The sequence below is a fragment of the Lepidochelys kempii genome, chromosome 15 (genome assembly GCF_965140265.1).
Source record: "Lepidochelys kempii isolate rLepKem1 chromosome 15, rLepKem1.hap2, whole genome shotgun sequence".
NCBI classification, from domain to species: Eukaryota; Metazoa; Chordata; order Testudines; family Cheloniidae; genus Lepidochelys; species Lepidochelys kempii.
This window is the reverse complement of record NC_133270.1, coordinates 31,072,438-31,092,493: the sequence shown is the minus strand read 5'-3', so window position 1 is coordinate 31,092,493 and position 20,056 is coordinate 31,072,438. Positions and strand designations below refer to the sequence as shown.

The following is a 20,056-nucleotide window of genomic DNA, read 5'->3' as shown; positions in this document are numbered from 1 at the left end:
CATCTCATTTCACATTACAGCCTACTTTAAATGCCCAGCTCCAGCACGCAGGATTATTGTATTAGACTCGTGTGTGGGAGGCGCAGGGGGATGCAGGCAGCCTCAGGTTCGCTTGGCAGTTTCACTGCCAGCACTTGCCACTGTTCTGTGCCCGTCTGGTGTTGGCCCCTTGGCTGTGACCAGAGCCTGGAGTGCTCTGTGGTTCAAGTTCCCTGCCTGTTCTTCCCTGGGCAGCCCGGGGTGGGCAGGGGCTGAGAGAAGGACCCACAAATGGGTCAGTGTGCAGGCCTGGGGCCTGTCCCTTGGTCAGTAACCTAGCCCCTTCTCTTCTGTGGCAGTGAAAGAGGCCAGACTGGGCCAGCTCGCCTCCCGCCCGTCCCCAGCACTTCGGGAAATCAGGCCCCAAAGCTTTCCCTCGGAAAGAGGCTTATCGTGTCACCACGGACACCAGCAAAGCTGGGACGGGCAGCATGTGGCAGAGCTGTGCACGCCCTTGCCTACCCCGTTCCGGTGCCAGCGAGTGGGAGCCGGCATGTGGTGGTCTCAGCCTGGCCTTTGTGGAGTGACAAACGCAGGGCGGGCACAGAGCCACACTTTCCCCTCTTCTGGCCTATGGGAGGGGAGTGGGGTTTAGTGGTTAGAGCACAGCTACTGCCTGGGCTCTCTGCGCTGACTCCCTGTGTCCTCGGACAGGTTGCCTGGGATTGCTTGTTTCTATGCTAGGGATGCTAAAGATATCCTGGCTCTGCCAGCCTGAACGCTGGTCGGAAAGGGCACTGGAATCCTGCCACTGGCACCTGCTGGGTTACGTGTCTCACTGGGTGGTGCCGAGGAGGCATTACTGGGTCCCAAGGCTTTCTGCTTGGAATGTCCCATCCTTTGCACTCGGCTGGGGACCTGTCTGGGCTTGGCCCAGAGTGACTGTGGATTGTGCTCTCACTGCGCGGGGATCCTGGTTCTGTGCTGCACTTCGTCAGGGTGTGCGGGGGAAGTGACACTGCCTCCTCCTGTCACATACGTAGCCCCAGATCCCACCTGGAGCTCTGCTGGTGTTTAGCAAACAAGCCCGTTTTGCTCTCAGACTTTTCCAACATCCACAAACTCCTTTCCTCTGCCTGACTCACCTTCTGAGTCAGTGGCAACAGCATCAGGCCCTTTCCCCTCCCAGCAACTGGGTGTCACCTGCCATCCCAGAGAGCGTCCTGCAAGGCCCCATGCTGCTCACAGGGCTCTGGAGCGGGGGCTGCTGGTGGCTTTGCAGCTCTGCAAGCACAATCAAGGTTGCTAACCCGTAAGGTGTCAGGCTTCTTGCCCCAGCCACAGAGGGTGGATTTCAGGTTACAGTTTAAAAGTCACTAACTCCTGAATTTCCTAGGACACATTGCCAGGGCCCAGCCATTCTCTGAGGTGCCATCTCAGAAGGTAATTGACTGAGCACCAGGGGCTTTTCTGAATTAGTGACAGCAGACAAAGAAATTAACCTATACCAGAGCTTCTGAACTGCATGCAGACTCTTCCAGCGGCATCTGGTGTTTTACCCACCTCTTGCCCCTCCCAGGTTGTCTTGTACGGTCTAGTCTAGGCCTGGTGGGATACGGAATTGTAGAATTCATTGTCCAGTCTGCTAGTCAGATCTAGATCAGCTCATTATTTGTTTTCAAGTAGCATTCATGGGGCTCCAACCTGGATCAGGACCCCGCTGGGTACTGTATAGATCAAGGTTCTCAACCTATTTATCATTGTGGGCTGCAGATGCAGCTCTCTCTGTGTTATGTGGGCCGCATCCACACTATAGCTATACTGCCTGTATGGCCCTGAGGATGTCACACAGGCCACAGCTGTGTGCTGATTGGGCCGCAAGTGGCCCAGGGGTTGAGAACCACTGGTATAGATACATGGGAAGACACTGATCCTGAAGACCTTACGATCTTATTTAAGCCAAGACACAACAAGTAGTCTTAAAAAACAAAAGGAGAGGTGGGCTGGGTAGCGGTGATAAGGCCACATGGGGGCAAACGTTGGATGCGACCTGATGAGTCTGAGCCAATTTATGCTGCTTTGTAGCTACAGCATATAAACAAGTACACCTTGTCAAAGCCCCACGCAGCCTGATCTTCCCAAGTGGCCTTCACGCCTCATGGGAATGTCCTGGATGGTCTCACCATCATAGACTTTGGGGCCATCCACCCCAGGTATCCATAGGGCCCGGGGGACTCAGCTGTGGATCTCGGCACTGCTGCATGGAAGAAGAGCAAAGGACAGGTTGCAGAATTGGTAGCTAATGATGCTACGTCCTTCCAGCACCATCATCAGAGCAGGGAGAGGAGGAAATAGGTCTCTGCCATCATTTTGTAAATTCCAGATAAAATGTGCAGATTGTGTTATCTGTAAGTATCTGTTCCCAGCTCAGGAGATTGCTGGGGGGTCAGCAGCAGAGCCGTGGGCAGGGGATCCAAGACTGGAATAGCAGGGGGGCTGTGGTTTGGGATTGAGGTGCATTGGCAGAATGGTGTGTGGGAGCCGAGGGCTGGAACAGGGAGAGGTTTGCAGAACGTGTGAGTTGGGATTGAGATGCATCTGCAGAGCTCTGTGTGGGAGGCTCCTGACTGGAATAGTGGGGACTGTGTATTAGGATGGTGATGCATCAGCAAAGCTGTGGGTGGGGGAGCCCCAGGACGGGAATAGTAGGGACGGCCCTGCCTGGGGAATGAGCTGCATCATCAGGGCTGTGGGTGGGAGCCCATCTCTGGCATGGCAGTGGGGGCTGTGGGTCAGGACTGAGATGCACTGACACAGATGGACTCTTGCAGCTGATGGGTCAGCACGTTAGAGCTGAGGGGCTGGGTGAGCAGAGAAATGGGCCTTGGACCAGAGCAATATGCTGCCCCTTTGCAGATTAGCACTAAATACCCAACAACTCGGAGGGTTGTAAATGCTGGAAGAGGATTATGAGTAATTATAAATGAACCTATTTGGCCAGTACTGCTTTAATGCTGTATGTAAATCCAAATAAATAATGCTCTTGCCAAGCAGCTCTGACTTGGCGTCAGCCCCTCTCGCTGGCTGGGAAGCACAGCCCAGCCAAGGCTGTGATTTCTTAGGCCCTACTGATGTAAGAATCCCATCTACTCAGCTACACTCACTGCTGGGCCCTGCACACAGATCCTTCCCCCATCTTCCTGGCTTGCAGCACGCAAAATGCAAGGAGCCCAAGCCTGAGAGCTTGCTCACAGACACCCCTGGATGCAGGGGGAGTATCCAGCCGCTTCATATGGCCAGGGCCCGGGTCATGACCTGGCATGAAAAGGAGCAGGAAAGCAGTTAGCTAGAAGGTAAAGGCAGGAATCTGGGCAAAAATGGGCCAGCAATGCTTTAAGCCCCTTAGTGAAAAGGGGGAGAACCTGCGAGCTGGCTGAGGACTAATGGGGGTGAGCAGTGAGCTCCCTGCGGTGTGGGGCACTGGGAGGCGTAGCACTCTTGGGTTAGATCCAGGTTCTCAATTCATGGGGCCCTGTGCAGCACCCAGCAGACGATGGGGGCTAGGGGACAATCCGCTCATCAGGCAGGAGCAGCGTGTGGTCCCAGGGTGAGCAGAACACCTGCGTTCTCAATCCCTCCGCCTCCCGCAAGGGGCTGCAGAACCGTGCAGAGGTGGCTGCAGGAGCCGGTGTGTCGGCCCCCTCCCCATGATGGCCACACGGCCTCCGCCAGCCTGGGCTCGTTTGCACCAGTGATAAGGTCAATCGATTTCCATCTGAGTCTGTCACTCCCAGCAGAAAGTCGCTCCGCAGGCTCTAATGTGGCAACTCAAGCCAGCAGGCGACCAACGTGAGCTGCCTGACAATCCGATCACACGGCCGGGGAGCACGGGCTGTGCGCACTCGGCACTGCAGTATTGGCAGGCAGCTCTCCAGCCTGGAGGTGGGGCGGCCACTCCCTGCTCGACCCAGGCATGCAGCTGCTCTCCTCACCCTCCCCAGCCACGGGCCTCCTCACCCTCCCCAGCCACGGGCAGCGGGCCGTCAGACCTCCAGCACCTGCTCAGCCTGCACCCAGCTTGCTGCAGGAACATCTGCCCTTCCTGCACACACACGGTCCATGTAATCAACTCCACAGAGTCTGGGGCAGCTCCGGGCAGGGGGAGCCAGCTCTGGGGGCAGGAAGCCAGGGCTGCTGCTCTGGGGCTGAAGCTACACATCACACACCTGTAACTCCCCGGTGTGCCCTGCCTCAGGGCTCTCCAGAGAGGTAGACAGGCAGGAGCCCAGCTGGTGCCCCACTCTGCACTAGGAACAGTGGCCTGTGTTTCTGTGACTGGTACGTTGGGGCACTTTGTGCAGGGGGGAGAAATAACAGCAACGCCCTCACTTCCCCGCTACAGTACTGACCCAGGGAGCTGGAGACTGAGCGGGAGAGCTGCTCGCTTGGCTGTATGGGGCCGGATGGGAATCGCAGGCAGGAGGAATTTTAGTGCCACTCCAAAATGGGGGGGAAGGCACTTCTGCAGCACGTGGGGGAGAGTCAACGTGGGCAGCATGTGCTGTCCAAGCTGTGCATCAGAGAGCAGTGGCTTCGTAGCCAGGCCCTTGGGTCACCTCAGTGCCTCCAGACACTGACCTCAAGAGCCGGATTTGGGAGTCAGAGCGATACCTGGAATTCTGCCATGTGCAGCTGTTGCCCCAACAGATCACTCAGCTAAAGCCTGCTGAGGAGCGGTAGGGGCTAGGCCGGGGCTCTGGCAAGATGAGGTGACGCTGAGGTGTAATGGAGAAACTGGCTGCCATTGTTCTGGCTGCCTCGAAGCCTCTGAGCCCGGCTGCTTTTCTGGTGGGGAAGGGGAAGAGTCCCTGCAGTTGAGACACCCACACCCCTTCTCCAGGTGCGATGGGATTTCCCTCCCCCTCCAAAGAGCCTCTCTGCCTGACCAGGCCCTGCCCCTCGTTCTGTGGCTATGTTCGATAGCGCCTTCCCCCCGGGGGCCAACCAGCCATTGCGGAGCCTGGTACCACTCAGCCTGGGGGAAGGTGGCAGGCTCTGGCCAGCAGTGACTGGCAGAAATTACGGACCGTGCCAGATTTGGGAGAGACCCAGCCTGTGAGAAGGAATCCTAGCCCTAGGGCCACCGGAGCAGGAGGAATCGAGCCACACAGCCCTGGAATCCCACTCACGCTGGCGGGACGGGCCAGGGCTCAGGGCCAGGGCTAGGCTGAGCTGCTGAGGACATTTGGTGGCTGTAAGGACAGCGCTTGCTGGGTTCCCTCATCCCTCGTGTGGGTTCTGTGTGCTTGAGAGCCCCCCACCCCTCCTAGTTATCAGAGCCGTAGCCACCCATTGCTGGGGGAGGGGGTCGAATGGGAGGCCCCCTCCTGCTGGGGAGGGACGTGCGCATCTGACTAGGCCCATTTGTTCTCGTTCGTCTGAGATCCCGGGACCCAAACGCTGCTGCCCCATCGATTTCCCTTGATGGTCTCACTGACAGGACACAGCGGCTCCCTGCGGTCCAGCCGACGTTGAGATCCACCTGATGTCGTGATCCTTGGGACCAGCACAGCAGCCTGGCCTGTGGCGTGCTGCACTGGGGATGAACGCTCTGCCTTCCCCCAGCAGGAATCACCCTTCGGCCGCCTCGTCGGAAGCCAAGCCCCCTCCCGCTGCCCCGCACTGAGTGCTGGGACATGTTCACTGTCTGGGGCTGGGAGTTCCCTGACATCAGCCAAGCTTCCCTGCTCTCCTCCAGCCCCGGTGCCCAAGGCACCCACCTCCCTCCACTGGCTGGGAGATTGTGACAGGCCACAAGCCCTGTGGGAGCTCAGGCCAGGGGCTGAGGGGGGAACCCCAAGAAAGAGCATCCAGAAACCCTCCCTGGCCTGGCTCCCTGGCAGCCTCCACCAAATCCTCAGCCTTTGGCCAGGCCCCAGATATCCTTGGCCTGGGAATTAGCCAGGGTCCAGAGAGCCAAGGGGCAGAGTTCTCCTCCCCGGCACCCTGATTGCTCTAATCCTGCTCTTGTGAGTGTGAGGACTCTGGAACCCAACTACCAACATTACCAGTCAAATCCCAAACTCCTCCCCAACCCCCCGTTCCTCGCAAACCATGCCAAGCACTGTGGGGCAAGGGCTGTCCGTATTCGGTCCTGTACTGTGTCAAGCACATCCGTGTGTAACGAACACTAATAACTTTCAACTGCACAACGTCCCTTTCCTCTGTCCCAATCCCCTGGGCCTCCTGCCTTCCCACACTGGTAATTCAGCCAGGCTAGTGATGATGTACAGTCTGGGTGCAATGCAGTCAGACATGTCACGTTTGGGGGATAGATTACAAAGCCAGAAGGGATCACTGTGATCACCTAAATCTGGCCTGCATAACCCAGGCCATAGGACTTCCCTGGGCTCATTCCTGTTTGAACTAGAGCAGATCTTTTAGAAAAACAGCCAATCTGGCTTTGAGAAATTGCCAGTGTTGGAGACTCTACCATAAACCTTGGTAGCCGGAGCCAATGGTTAATTACACACAGGTCACCGTATTTCTAATCTCAGTGTGTCTACATTCAACTTCCAGTCATTGGATCTTGTTATACCTGTATCTGCTGGATTAAGACCACTCTATTTTTAAATTTCAGTTCCCTGTGTAGGTACTTATAGATCAAGCCACCCCTTAACCTTCTGTTCGGTAAACTAAATCGATTGAGCTGTTTGAGTCTATCACTATAAGGCAGGTTTTCTAATCCTTTAATCATTCTTGTGACCTTTCTCTGAACCCTGTTCCAATTTATCTGCATCCTCCTTGAACTGCCAACGCTAGAACTGGACACAGTCTTCCAGCAGCAGTCTCACCAGTGCCATATAGAGAGTTAATATAACTGTCCTACTACTCAGGATTCCCCTGTTTATCCGTCCAAGGGTCGCATTAGCCCTTTTGGCCACAAACTCGCACTGGGAGCTCATGCTCAGCTGATTCTCCACCATGACCCCCAAGTCCTTTCAGAGTCCCTGCTTCCCAGGAGAGAGTCCCCCGTCCTGTAAGTATGGTGTACATTCTTAGTTCCAGATTAAAACACAAACTTCATTTGCTTGTGCCCAGTTTACCAGCCAAGCCAGATTGCTCTGTATCCATGAGCTGTTCTCTTCATTATTTGTCATTGTGCCGATGTTTTGTGTCATCTGCAAACATTACTATGGAGAAAAGCGTTAACCAGTGGAGGGCCAAGAGTCAATCCCTGTGGGACCCCATTTGATGATGATTTCCCATTTACAATTACATTTTGAGGCCTATCAATTAGCCAGTTTTTAAACCATTTCACATGTGCCAGGTGGATTTTGTATTGTTCTAGTTTAGTAATCAAAATGCCATGTGGTACCAAGTCAAATCCTTACAGAACTCTATTGCATCAACACTATTATCTTTATCAACCAAGCTTTGTCAACTCATTAAAAAAGATATCAGATTAGATTGACAAGATCTCTTTTCCATAAGCCCATTAACTATATTATCCTCCTTTAATTCTTTGTTACTCAAGTCCCGTATCAGCTATTCCATTATTCTGCCTGCCAAGTTGCAGGGCCATCTCCCACAAGGCTCATTATGTTTCAGGGTGTAGGGCTGAGTATTTTTACCAAACCTGGAAGCCAGCCGACAATAAAGAAGTCACAAAGCACGAACTTACAAAAGCAGCGACAACACTCCCATTGTCCACACTTATTAGAAGCTATAGGATGGATTCCAGTGCCTAGTTATCAGAGCCCGGAACCAGGAGACAGGACACGTGAATTCTATTCCCAGCTGGGTGATCTTGAGTAAGATGCTTAATGTGTCCGTGCCTTAGTTTCCCTATCTGTGAAACATGGGATAGCAAAGTAGCTACTAACAGGGGTTGTACGACTTAATTCATTAATATTCATCCAGCACTTTGAGATCCTCAGATGAAAGAGGCATGAGAAGGGCAAATGGTTATTCTCAACAGTTGTACAAATGAGGAGAGGTCAGACCTGACGCAAAATGAGGAATTTATTGCACTCAGAGTACAGTACCACAGACAGAGCTGAAGGACGTTTGTACATTAATATGGAGGGAGAGTTATGACTGCGGGAATGCTTCTCTTAACACAGTAAATTCATCCATATTCAGATTTAAGAATAAGATTTAAGATTTAAGAAATTGTAGTTTACCTTCAAGAAAATAGCATGAAAAATATACAGTATGTCGCCCTACAAATCCATTATTGTTCATGTGAACACAAGGAGGATATTCTGATGGCTGGGATGAAAAAAGCCAGGAGGCATCGTAGCCAGGTGAACAGCTGTGATACAGCTGTACTGCATGCAAACCACTTGTAAAGATGTGCACGAGTAGCGACAACGCTACGTAAACCTGTGGCACAGTTCGGGTTCGGCCTGTCCCTGCTGGCGTGCAGGGAACGTTGTGAGCTGTGCATTAGAACTCCCCTGTTCTGCATATGTGCCTCTTCTCCCTTTAAAGCCCCCTGAGCAACAAAAAACAATTATATAAGAAAATGTTTTCCTTTTTCCATCCAGTCCCACATTGGGTTTTGTTTTTGAAACTGTGAACATACGAAATGGGGACCAACGTGAATACAGCAAAAAAATCTAGACTGGTGGAATTTGCCTTAGACACTTTGCTATCCCTCCCTAGTCAACATTATGCTTTAAGGGCCTGATCCAAAACTCTGTGAAGTTGGTGGGAGTCTTTCCATTGACTTGGACGGACTTTGGCTCAGGTGGCAGAGTATCCTACGTCATTCTGCCCTTAGGAGAACAGTTGTGTTGAACGTACTGCTTGCCACATGCTTACTCCTCATGTTTCCAGCTTTCAGGGCCAATTTTACAAAGCTGAAAACAATTCTGAGCCAAATCACCTAGAAGATGATAATCCGGAAAATGTGAATGATAATTAGGAACTTTGTAGGAGCATTTTACCGGATGCCCACAAAGCCACACCTGAGAGAAAGGACTGCACTGTTTAAAAAACAAACAAGCCTGGGTTAGAGAGACGGTGAACGCAGCTATAATTTTTTAAAAACACATAAATTAGAAATGGCAAAAAGGAAGCTGATTGTGATGAATATAAAATTAAAAGCTAGAAATTGTAGAAATTGATACGGGAAGCAAAAGAACACAAGGAGAACTCTATGGCAGAGTTGAGGGCAATAAGAAGGGATTCTATCAGTAACTCAGCCAGAGGTTAGGGGTCTATTACAGGAGTGGGTGGGTGAGGTTCTGTGGCTTGCAATGTGCAACAGGTCAGACCAGATGATCATGATGGTCCCTTCTGGCCTTAAAATTTATGAGTAAACTCCTCAGGACAGTCAATCTCCTTTATCTCCACTAAAAGAAAAGGAGGACTTGTGGCACCTTAGAGACTAACAAATTTATTTGAGCATAAGCTTTCGTGAGCATCCGATGAAGTGAGCTGTAGCTCATGAAAGCTTATGCTCAAATAAATTTGTTAGTCTCTAAGGTGCCACAAATACTCCTTTTCTTTTTGCAAATACAGACTAACAAGGCTGCTACTCTGAAATTTTTCTCCTCTGACCCTTCTGGTCTTCCTGTGGAGTTGTCTCCAGAATGGCTCCTTGGCATTGTTCCCAGTCAGTGATCTCTATCCTGTATGTTCAGACAGAGTCTGGAACCTGACCGCTGACAGCGGAAACACAGACCTCATGGAGTATGTGCTCCACCGGCAGATGTTCTGAGCTCTGCACCCAGACCAGAGTCTCAGCTCAACTGAGAAGAAAGTCCTGGACTCTGCCAGGGCTAGTGCAAATCTCTGATCCCACGGGGTTGGATGGTTTTGGTCATACTGACTCCCAGACGGAGCCAGTCTCCACGGTTGAGGGGTGTTTCCCTGACCCTGTCCCATGGGGCAGGACGTTGTGATGTTCAACAGAAATGCTAGTGAGGAGACCGGAGAAAGTCTGTTGTTTTCATCCATGAATAAGGCAAGGGCGTTTGCCTCATTTCCCACTTGCTTTCATTCTGCCCTGGGACAAAGTGCAAATGCCTCTTAGGTAATGGCACCAGCAGTAAAAGATCCACGGCCAAACCAGCCCAGGAAGCAGATGTGTCCCCACTTCTCTTCCCTGCGAGTGGGGCCTGTTTACTGCAGGGTTGAAATTTCTCCCCAGTCTTCAGCCCATGAAAACTGCATCCAGATGAGCCCAGACCACCAATGCAGAGGCTCTGTGCCCCAGAAAACAGATGCGTCTGGTAGGGTCTCTTGCTCGGAAGGCTTGGTTTAATAATATGCTAAATAATGCACTAAAGTAACACAGCAGGAGGCAAGGGAAGGCATTTTAAAGTGAGCAGCCATGAGGCCTTCCACCTCTCCATCCTATCATATTTATGTATGTATAGAAAGGAAATAGTAACTAAATTAGGAATCACTTCCATTCCTGGTTACCCGCCATCCATCCGCCTGCCCTGTCGCACAGCAGGCTTGTTCTAAAGAGGACAGCACATTGCCCTGATCGTGTGGTAATACACAGGAGCTCATGAGAGTGAAAATCGAAGGAGCAGTTGCTCCTGTATTTCTTCTCAAGGGGAAATGAGGAGATTTGCGTCTCAATAGTTTGTAAAACCAAATCTAAAGGAAACTAAAGACCCACTGGGGCTGGGCAGGCTTTGGAGAACACAGAGAGCCAACTCTCATCCCAGCGACTTCTGAGGGACTCGAATCTAGCCCTTAGGCGCCCCAGAGAGCCACCAGGTTCATATGCTGCAGGGGATAACCTGTGCCCATTTTCTGGAGAAAAACTCCACAGCGAAAATACGGTGAGATGGACCCAACACATCAATCTTCACAGCTTCGGGCCAGGGGGAATCTTCTGCACCATTCACGCATTTCCGATCCGACTCATTCAAGAAGGTGACGATGTAAGGGCCTGTGTGTGTAACCATGGAGACCTGCAGACCACATGGCAGATAGCACTGAAGTGTACGCAGCACGTAATACAGGCTGAGCCACAGGCATATTCTGTGGCTCAAATTTCTGTTAAACTTATTTTCAACCTTTAAAAAATATAGTACAATTTGTATTAAGGTTACACTAAATTCCAGAGCTTCCCAGGGAAGTCCTGTATCATGTTCAAAAATATTTAATTCCAACCATTTTCACATTGTTCTTATAAAAACAGACATGTATGAACAGAAATGAACGCCTGGTACCTTTCTGGCACCTTTTTTTTTCTTTTTTTTTTCTTTTTTTTTTTAACCTTTGCAAGTTACAAAAACACATTCCGCTGATTGTTTTCTTCAAAGGAAAAAAAATCGAATGTCTCAGTCGTACAACTGCAGAGATGCCCTAACCGTCTCTAAACTAAAACGGACTTGAAAACACCCTCCTGGTTATAACTGCCATTCCACAAAGACAGAAAAAAGACACCAGCAGCCAAAGAGACCTCAACGGTGCTGTTCCTCCGATGGTAGCAGGAATGGCCCGGTGTGACCGCCAATTCTGTGAAAGGGAAGTACTGGTAACTTGTCAATGGCACCTTGTGTGAATCTTTATGTTTCCATGACAAGAAAACATTTGAGCATTCGTTTTGTTAAGTGCGAACACGTTATTCTCCAGAACCAAAGAATAGGAATGTGGTGATTGAAGTCCAGTTGTCACAGGGTTAGATCAAGATGGAAGTGGCTACTAAAGGCTCTATTTTGCCTGCTATGCTCCTCCAGTGATTGGGCTCCTATGCTGCAGTCAGGGAAGGTTTGCTACCTGACTTTCTTCCCTACAATGACCCCACTGCTCCCTTCTCTCTTCTCCAGGTGGGGTTTGCCCAATGCCTGACTCGCAAGCGGAGTGCAAATCTAGGTGATTTCCCATCCTTAGCTCCAAGCTGGACAGTGCAGCTCTTAGTGGACAATGCTGACTGGACCCTGTTTTCTGCCACGAACCCTGGACTAGGTTTGGAATGACAGGAACATGGTGGTTTGGTTGCTGCCATAAAGTCTTCCCATGGTGCTGAGATCCGATCTAATGCACTCTGCCAGTTCTGCATGCTCCGGAAAGATGGGAGGAAGGACTGACTCTGGCTCTTCCCATGCAGAGTTGTGGCTAACTGATCACCCCACCGGCCCTTCCCAGAGCAGCTATTCCAGAAGAACAGTGGACTCTTCCAGTTGCATGAGGGCACTGTAATCTTGAAGGGCGAATGCTCCAAAATTAACCAGAGCATGTGATAGGATCCTGTATTCCATCGTTATTACCCTGAGATACTTACTGTAAAGTGGGCAAAAGGTGAACTCAGACTTTGAGAGAGACTGGATATTCCTCACAATGGCCACAGTAAATGTTATTAAAGAGCAATACCAGGTGTGAGCAGAAGACATGCAAGCCTGTTTGTTCCCAGTGTAGTGGTAACACTGCCCTAGAAGATTTTACCCATGTCCCCTTGCAATGCTGCTAAGGTCTCTCAGACCGGGGTTGATATGCTCAGCAATCGTTGGTTGCACATGTTAAGGCTTCTCTGCAGCAGCTCACATGTTCTTGTATGTGCCTCTGCAGGGTTAAAAACAAACTGGGCCAAGCAAGTAGCATGTAACTTGCTTGTTTGGTCTCTGCTTCCCCTTTCTCCCCAGACACCCGAGGGCATCATGCAGTACCTGCCTGGCAACTTTCCTGAGATGGGCCCCAGGAGAGAGGCTGCTCCCTCTGCTCACTGCTCTTTCAGTCGGAGAGAGCATAGCACCAGATGCCTGATCAAACTCTAGGAGAACCGGAAATGTGTGGGCAGTAGTTAAGCTTAGTACAGTGCTCAGGAAGACTCTCTATGTATAATACCAAGGAATCAAGCTCTGTGTCTATCCCAGCTCTTGGCAGTTAGCTGCAGGATCTCGCATAAAGACATTTTAATTTTTAACAACACAAAAACCGTAAAATCCCTTTGCATGTGGCCGGTGCAGAGTTGGAGGCTGTCGCTGCTGTGGGATGGGGCACCCTCCCCACCTTCATGTGTGGACTGGTAGCTCTGCACTGGTCCTTAGAGCTCTGGGTACACCCAGGGAGCGGAGCACAGCCTGCTGGTAACACTTTGAACACACCTATCTCAAGTTAAATAGAATAAATACAGTGAAGAAAACAGTTAAATCATCAATAAAGAGGCAAAAGGACAGACAACAGTAGGTCCAGGATTCCAATTAAACTCCACATGGTCTCTGGATTAGTTACTGAGGAAGTTCTATTGGAGTGAATTAAGTTCACATCTGGAGACTCTCGTATCACTGTCTTTATATTGAAACTTCATATTCTCTTGTTTCCTAAAAAGAAGAAAACACACTTTTAAGGGAATGGCTGGGTTTCCACCCAGATTAATCAGCCCTGGTCTATGTGAGATCAGATCCAGGTGACATCTAGGCCTTGTCAACGCAAGAAAACTGTCTTGATTTAATTAAATTGGTTTAGAAGCTAATGTAGTTAAAGGGTTCAAAGCCCCTGGTGTCTACCTTTGATTTCTATTGAAGAGTGCCCATGCGAGAGGGCTATGTCAATTTAACCAGAACCACTTCTAAACCAATTTGTTGTTTGGTACAGTTTTCTCATGGAGACAAAAGTGTGGCCAACCCTGGACATTCAGAAATCATAAATCAGGTTCCCAAAATCACAAGATCGGTTTAAAAATCGTGAGGTTTAAACAAATAATACATTGGGGGTCTTTTACTCTGCCTTCCGGTTTCCGAGTCTTTGGGTCACACGTGGGCCACATTTCCCAGCTTTTGTTCACAACCACAGGGGCTGGAAGCTGGCTTTTTAAAATAAAAGATGAGATTCTTACCCAATCTGCTGCCTGTGGGAGCCGGGGCTCTGAGTCAAACACCAAATATTGTGAGGCTCGTGATAAAACTGAGAGCAGGCAACACGGATTTGAAGACCTAACTCACGCCAAGGCACTGCCTTATTTCTCATGCCCCCAGACACTCACGCCTGGCTGCTCAAACATGCCCATTGTCCTAGCATGGAACTCAGAGCTTAGGCATGAGACATGCTGAGCACCCTCAACTCTCACCTCACTTCCCTTGCACGTAATGGGAGCTGGGGTGCTCAGCACCTGGTAGGATCTGGCCCTCTCCCAGTTAGAAGTTAGACAGAAGCCATTGTGTAAAGCAGCGGCAGGAGGTGAGGATGGTACTTCCAGCAGGCCCCGCAGTTTCCCCCGGCACTGGGCTTAGCTCAGAGGCACCTTGGGGGGCACTCGTTCAGTGTAACTGCTGTACCTGCCCCACAGCCTGCATGTCATGTCACTGCAGACTCCACAGAGCCACTCGCACCCCCCGCTTTACACCTCAGCTCTGAGTGGGGTCGGGGGTCCTAGCTGCGCCCGAGGGAGTCTCACACACCAAAGGGCCAGGAGAGGGGAGGTCAGCAGGAGGGTATTAGTTACATTAAGGCAAACCCCCTGCGTTAAGCCAGCACCTCTTCTGGCCCCTGGGTGGATAACTTGTAGCCTCTAGCTCCCTCGCACTAGACAGCAGGGTCCTGATGTGCTCCTCAAGCTGCCCGGAGGGCAGGGAGAGGAGCAGGGGATGCTGCACTGAACAGAACTTCTGTGAGCCCCTCTCTCCTGGTGTGAGTCAATGTGGTGGCCCAGGGGCTCGCATAGAGCCATGCTGTCTCTGGATGACACACTGCGGGAGGCTTTCAGGACTCCCTGAGACTTCATTCCATGGCAGAGTGGCTTCCCCTTCCCAGCTCTGCAAGGCCAAGCAGCCCCACTGCAATGGGTTCATCATCATTTCCAAATGGCTTCCTCTGCATCTTCCTTTGCCAGGCTCCGCTGGACAGCAGCTGGACCAGCACTCTGATCACTGCATCACCAGTTCCATTGCCCCAGAGCAAACCTGCAAGGCAGAGCTGGGCCTGATGGATTGGGATTGAACTGGAGAGAGGTCGGTCCTGGGGCTGGTTTTGTTCAACATCTTCATTAATAATCTGGATGATGGGATGGACTGCACTTCCACCCTCAGCAAGTTTGCAGATGACACTAAGCTGGGGGGAGAGGGTAGGGTCCAGAGTGACCTAGACAAATTGGAGGACTGAGCTAAAAGAAATCTGATGAGGTTCAACAAGGACAAGTGCAGAGTCCTGCACTTAGGACGGAAGAATCCCATGCACCGCTATAGGCTGGAGACCAACTGGCTAAGCAGCAGTTCTGCAAAAAAGGACCTTGGGATTACAGTGGATGAGAAACTGGATATGAGTCAGCAGTGTGCCCTTGTTGCCAAGAAGGCTAACAGCATATTGGGCTGCATTAGTAGGAGCATTGCCAGCAAATCGAGGGAAGTGATTATTCCCCTCTATTCAGCACTGGTGAGGCCACATCTGGAGTATTGTATCCAGTTTTGGTCCCCCCACTACAACAAGGATGAAGACAAATTGGAGAGAGGCCAGCGGAGGGCAACGAAAATTATTAGGGGCCTGGGGCACATGACTTACGAGGAGAGGCTGAGGGAACTGGGGTTATTTAGTCTGCAGAAGAGAAGAATTGGGGGGGGGATTTGATAGCAGCCTTCAACTACCTGAAGGGGGTTCCAAAGAGGATGGAGCTCGGCTGTTTTCATGGTGGCAGATGACAGAACAAGGAGCAATGGTCTCAAGTTGCAGTGGGGGAGGTCTAGGAAAACTATTTCACTTGGAGGGTGGTGAAGCACTGGAATGGGTTACCTAGGGAGGTGGTGGAATCTCCATCCTTAGAGGCTTTAAGGCCCAGCTTGACAAAGCCCTGGCTGGGATAATTTAGTTGGGGTTGGTCCTGCTTTGAGCAGGGGGTTGGACTAGATGACCTCCTGAGGACTCTTCCAACCCTAATCTTCTATGATACACGGCTAATTAACCCATCAGCCCAGCAGGTAGAAAAGGTACAGGAAGGACATGCCTGGGGGGAAGAGATGGACAGGCAGGCTTTTGGGAGTCAGAGCCAGGAAAGAGCTTTCAGGGGGAAGGTGCCGTCTGTCTCTCCCCTCCTTTGCTGAGTGAGCTAAGAAGTGTCTGCTATTGTAAATACAGAGTCGCACACATTTGGATGGAACACTGTAAATAAACTGCACAGAGGGAGTGACCAGGAGAAGGTCTCCGAGGGTTTGTGGTGAGAAAAGAGACCGGAGCAGGGCAACCCCTGGCAGACCCTCCTTGGCTAAACTCTAATGCCCCGCGCTCTGATGGTCTGGCTCACCGTGTCCCCAGGGTGGGGTGGAAATGCTGGTGCCATTGAAACTCCCGTAAAGGCTGATTTTTCTGGCTGACCTGCTGCATCATCTGCCCACCGTGACAGGGAGGGAGATAAGCAGAGATGGTCTCTCATGGGGAGTCTTGAGGGGGGTTCGTAACTTTCCCTCTTGCTAAAAGAAAAGGAGTACTTGTGACACTGAGACCAAGAAATGGCCCACCTTGATTATCACTACAAAAGCTTTTCTTTTCTCTCCTGCTGGTAATAGCTCACCTTACCTGATCACTCGCGTTACAATCTGTATGGTAACACCCATTGTTTCATGTTCTCTGTGTATATAAATCTCCCCACTGTATTTTCCACTGAATGCATCTGATGAAGTGAGCTGTAGCTCACGAAAGCTCATGCTCAAATAAAATTTGTTAGTCTCTAACGTGCCACAAGCCCTCCTTTTCTTTTTTGCGGATACAGACAAACACGGCTGCTACTCTAAATCCCTCTTGCTGTGAGTCTGTGCCAGGCCTTCACCTTCAATTTAATGTAATGTACAGATGGAGAGAACTGAGGCACTGAAAGGCCAACTCACCCCTGTCTCGTAAATTGGGTTGTCAAACTCCGTCTCCACTGTGATCTGGCTGTACGGGTGGGAGTACATGAGGGGCAAGCGCAAGTTGGAGTAGTACCGACATCTGAGAAAAAGAGAAGCAAGTGAGAGACGTCACCTCACTGGGTCAGAACCACGCAGGCCCCAGCGGCTCGCGCACGTGGGCTGGTGAAGCCAATGGGGTCACTTGGTGACATGCACCGAGCAAGGCAGCCCACGCTCACGCTCCCAAATTGCCCATTCCCCTTTGCTCTCCCTCCTGCATTCACCGCTTAGCACCGAGATCACTCACTCCTGGCAGCAAACCCTGCAAGGTCAGGGCCTGATTCTCGGAGCTGCCTGGCTCCCTCAGCACCCACAGGTTCCGGGGGTAGCTGCTGGGTGCTCCCTCTCATGAGGGGCACAGCACTGCCTCAGCGGGCACGGGGAGGCTTATGAGCTGCTCTTTGCCCAGCGCTCTGAGATCCCTGGCGTCAAGGCCCTGGAGAAGTGCTCCGTGTTGCTGTGACAGTGGTCCCCACCTTGTGATATAGATATATGCACCGCCCAGCAGTAGTGAGATGAGCAGCACCGGGATGAATATGGCTAGCGCCATGTTTCCCCCTTCGAGCGACGTCTCTGCGGCAGCTTCCGCTACTGAAAACACAGTATTCATTATGTTCCCATAGGCCAAACGTTTGAGATTCCCCCCCCTCGGGCTTTCTTCCCTCCTAACCTTTCCCTCCCCGCACGGTGCTGCCTTGTCTCTGCGGCCAGCTGCAGAATGCTGCTTGTTTGAAATGTAACCGCAAAAGCCAGGTTTCTTCACAAGCCCAAACCAACCCCATCTGTTGTCTAATGTCCCACTGTCAGCTGGGAGCACAAAGAGGGGCCTCGAAATGCCCTGTAGGAGACGGGCAGGTGAAAGAGAGATTTTACTGTCTGAAATGCAATTGCTATCCAGTGGTCCCAGCTGCAGTACCATTGGGTACCACAAGTACTCAAAACCTCAGATCAAGCCCTTCTGCCCAGAGGACCTCCCCAAATATTCCATCCCTCTGAAGAGTCCTGTACTGAGGGCACGTGACACCCTCCCATGCAGAGTGGTCAGCCCAGCCACATTCCATTGTCTCTAATTTCTGAACTGAAGAGCAAGGGCAATGCTACAATGCATACTTGTTGCAAATTGGTTTGCGTTGTGTGATCAAATGCAGGTGCTGCACTCTCCAGAGAGAGGTGCCAGACATCTGCCTGACTGGGATTTTCCAACAAATGCATTTCACTCACCTTGTAAAGCGTGTTCAAAACTGTCTTGATTCACTGCAAGAGAAATTGGGAATTGTTGGCAGGGTTTAAGATGGTCATGGGGGCTGGCAGCCTCGTGTGAAACATGAAAAATACCCACATTTCCCTCAGCTGGATTTACTGTTTTTCCTCTTTGTGAAAACTCTAGTGCCCCAGGCCAGAAATTAGAACTAGCCAGAAGGTCATTCCCAGCAGCATAAGAAAACCCCCTGGATCTCCTCCTTCAGGGGACACTTGCTGAGCACTTTCATAGGAACATCTGATGGGCCATCTCGTCTGCTCTCTTTTCTCCAAGAGTGGGTTGTTTCAAATGCTTCCAAGAAAGGTGCCGGAAAGCCCACAGTGGGTGATTATGGAATAACTTGCCCTTTGGGGACATTTCCTGAAACCCCGTCAAAAGCAGTTGCCTTATGCCCTGAGCGTGAGAGTTTATAACCTTCGTTAATATTTTCAGCCCTATCTAATTTAACTGTGGCCGCTCTCATTATTCATATCAGTGTCTGTTTCTTTCTTGAATCCTGCTCTGCTCTTGGTCTCAATGGCATCTTGTGACAGTGAGTTCCAAAGGCTAATCCCATGCTGAGTAAAAGGAGATTTCCTTGCATCAGTTTTAAATGTGCTGCCTTTCAATTGCATTGAATATCCTCTTGTCCTTGTTTTAGGAGAGAGAGGAAATAAAGTTCTGGTGGGCATCCCAGGTGAGTGTCCTTGTGTCTGTGCATCCTTCTCAACTTTCCCTCCCATTCACACCCATGCCCCTGCCCTGTGCAGTGACACATCCCAGAGGTCTCTTCCATCAGCATGTGGGCATGGGGAGTCCCCCAATTTGGGGTCTCTGCTTCTCTCCACAGACCCCAAACCGTGTCACCAACCCTGAGCCCTTTGGATGCTTTTGGCCTTTCTACACCCATTTAAGGCATTCTCGGACTGGCCTCACAGCAAGCACCATATCACCTCAGGGCAAATCAGCTGCACACTGAAGCCTGGGGCCCAGGGGAATTACATTACCCTCTCCTGAGCAATCTGCAAAAGCCCGGGAATACGCTGCTGTTCCAGGGACACTGTTACTGTGCAATTTACAAGTGGTATTTATTCCCTGCCGTTTAAAGTGTTACCAGGAGGTCCCTCCTTGTGTCTATGAAATAGACTCCAACTGAAAACTGGCCAGTTTATCAAGCAGGGCTTTCTTTGGGCCAAGGGTCATGGCCATTGTCATCAACTAGTAACCCAAGGCAGAATCACTAAGGTACACATAGAGAAATGTAGAACAAAGCGTTCACAGGACTTGGGACAGAATCCAGACCCCTCTGGAAACTCTGAGGACCATTCCTGCTTTCCCCAGTCCTGTCTGCACATGTGCTAGGCAATGGCTGCTAGTTAACAGCTTCCAACACAGTTCACGAGAAAGGTGTTGAGATGGATTCCCTCCCCCGGGCAGGCAGAACCTCTTAAAGATAAATCTGTAACAACCACCAAAAGCTCGGCTGGCTGGAACCCTGGCGACACCAATGTGTCAAGAGCCTGGGTGACAGCCGGAGAGCCTTTTGTTTTCAGGGCTTCTGGTAAAACAAAAGAAGGAGCTCTTAAGGAGGAGCTGCAGCTGCAGTGACATGCTCTGCTGCCTTTTAATGGCGGTGAGAATGGGGACAAATCTCCATGCTGGAGGAGGTCGCTGCTCAAAGCTAATTCTCTGGTGTGGTGGGAACTAGCTGAGGACACCTGCAAATCCCTGTCGATTCCAGCCCCTTCCCAAAGTGTGATCTTGTTTTCCAGCTGTCTCGGAAAGCTCGTTACCTTTGCAGATGGGCAGGGGTCCGCTCCAATGGGACGGCTGGCCCAGAATGCATTTGATAGTAACCTCGCCCATTAGCTCAAAGCCTTCATAACACATGAACGTCAAGGATTCGCCTGGCAAGTATAGTCGTTTGTAGAGTATTTGGTAGCCATTTTCAGGTAATCCTGGATTATCACAGGCAAGGGACTCTTCAGCTGAA

General features: G+C 51.0%; 1 protein-coding gene across 2 annotated transcripts in view; it reads right to left on the bottom strand.

The window, feature by feature from the left end:
• Positions 1-7,986: 7,986 nt before the first annotated feature.
• Positions 7,987-20,056, bottom strand: part of SEZ6L (seizure related 6 homolog like) — a 149,665-nt gene continuing 137,595 nt past the window's right edge. Inside the window, exons 13-17 of one of the 2 annotated variants that reach the window (XM_073312323.1) lie at positions 19,857-20,051; positions 18,045-18,077; positions 17,300-17,414; positions 16,761-16,863; positions 7,987-13,271 (exon numbers count right to left, since the gene is read on the bottom strand). In XM_073312323.1, the coding sequence (XP_073168424.1) occupies positions 13,242-13,271; positions 16,761-16,863; positions 17,300-17,414; positions 18,045-18,077; positions 19,857-20,051 (476 nt within the window). In that variant the 3' untranslated portion in view covers positions 7,987-13,241. The remainder of the gene's footprint in view (positions 13,272-16,760; positions 16,864-17,299; positions 17,415-18,044; positions 18,078-19,856; positions 20,052-20,056) is intronic. The other variant, XM_073312324.1, reaches the window with a different exon arrangement.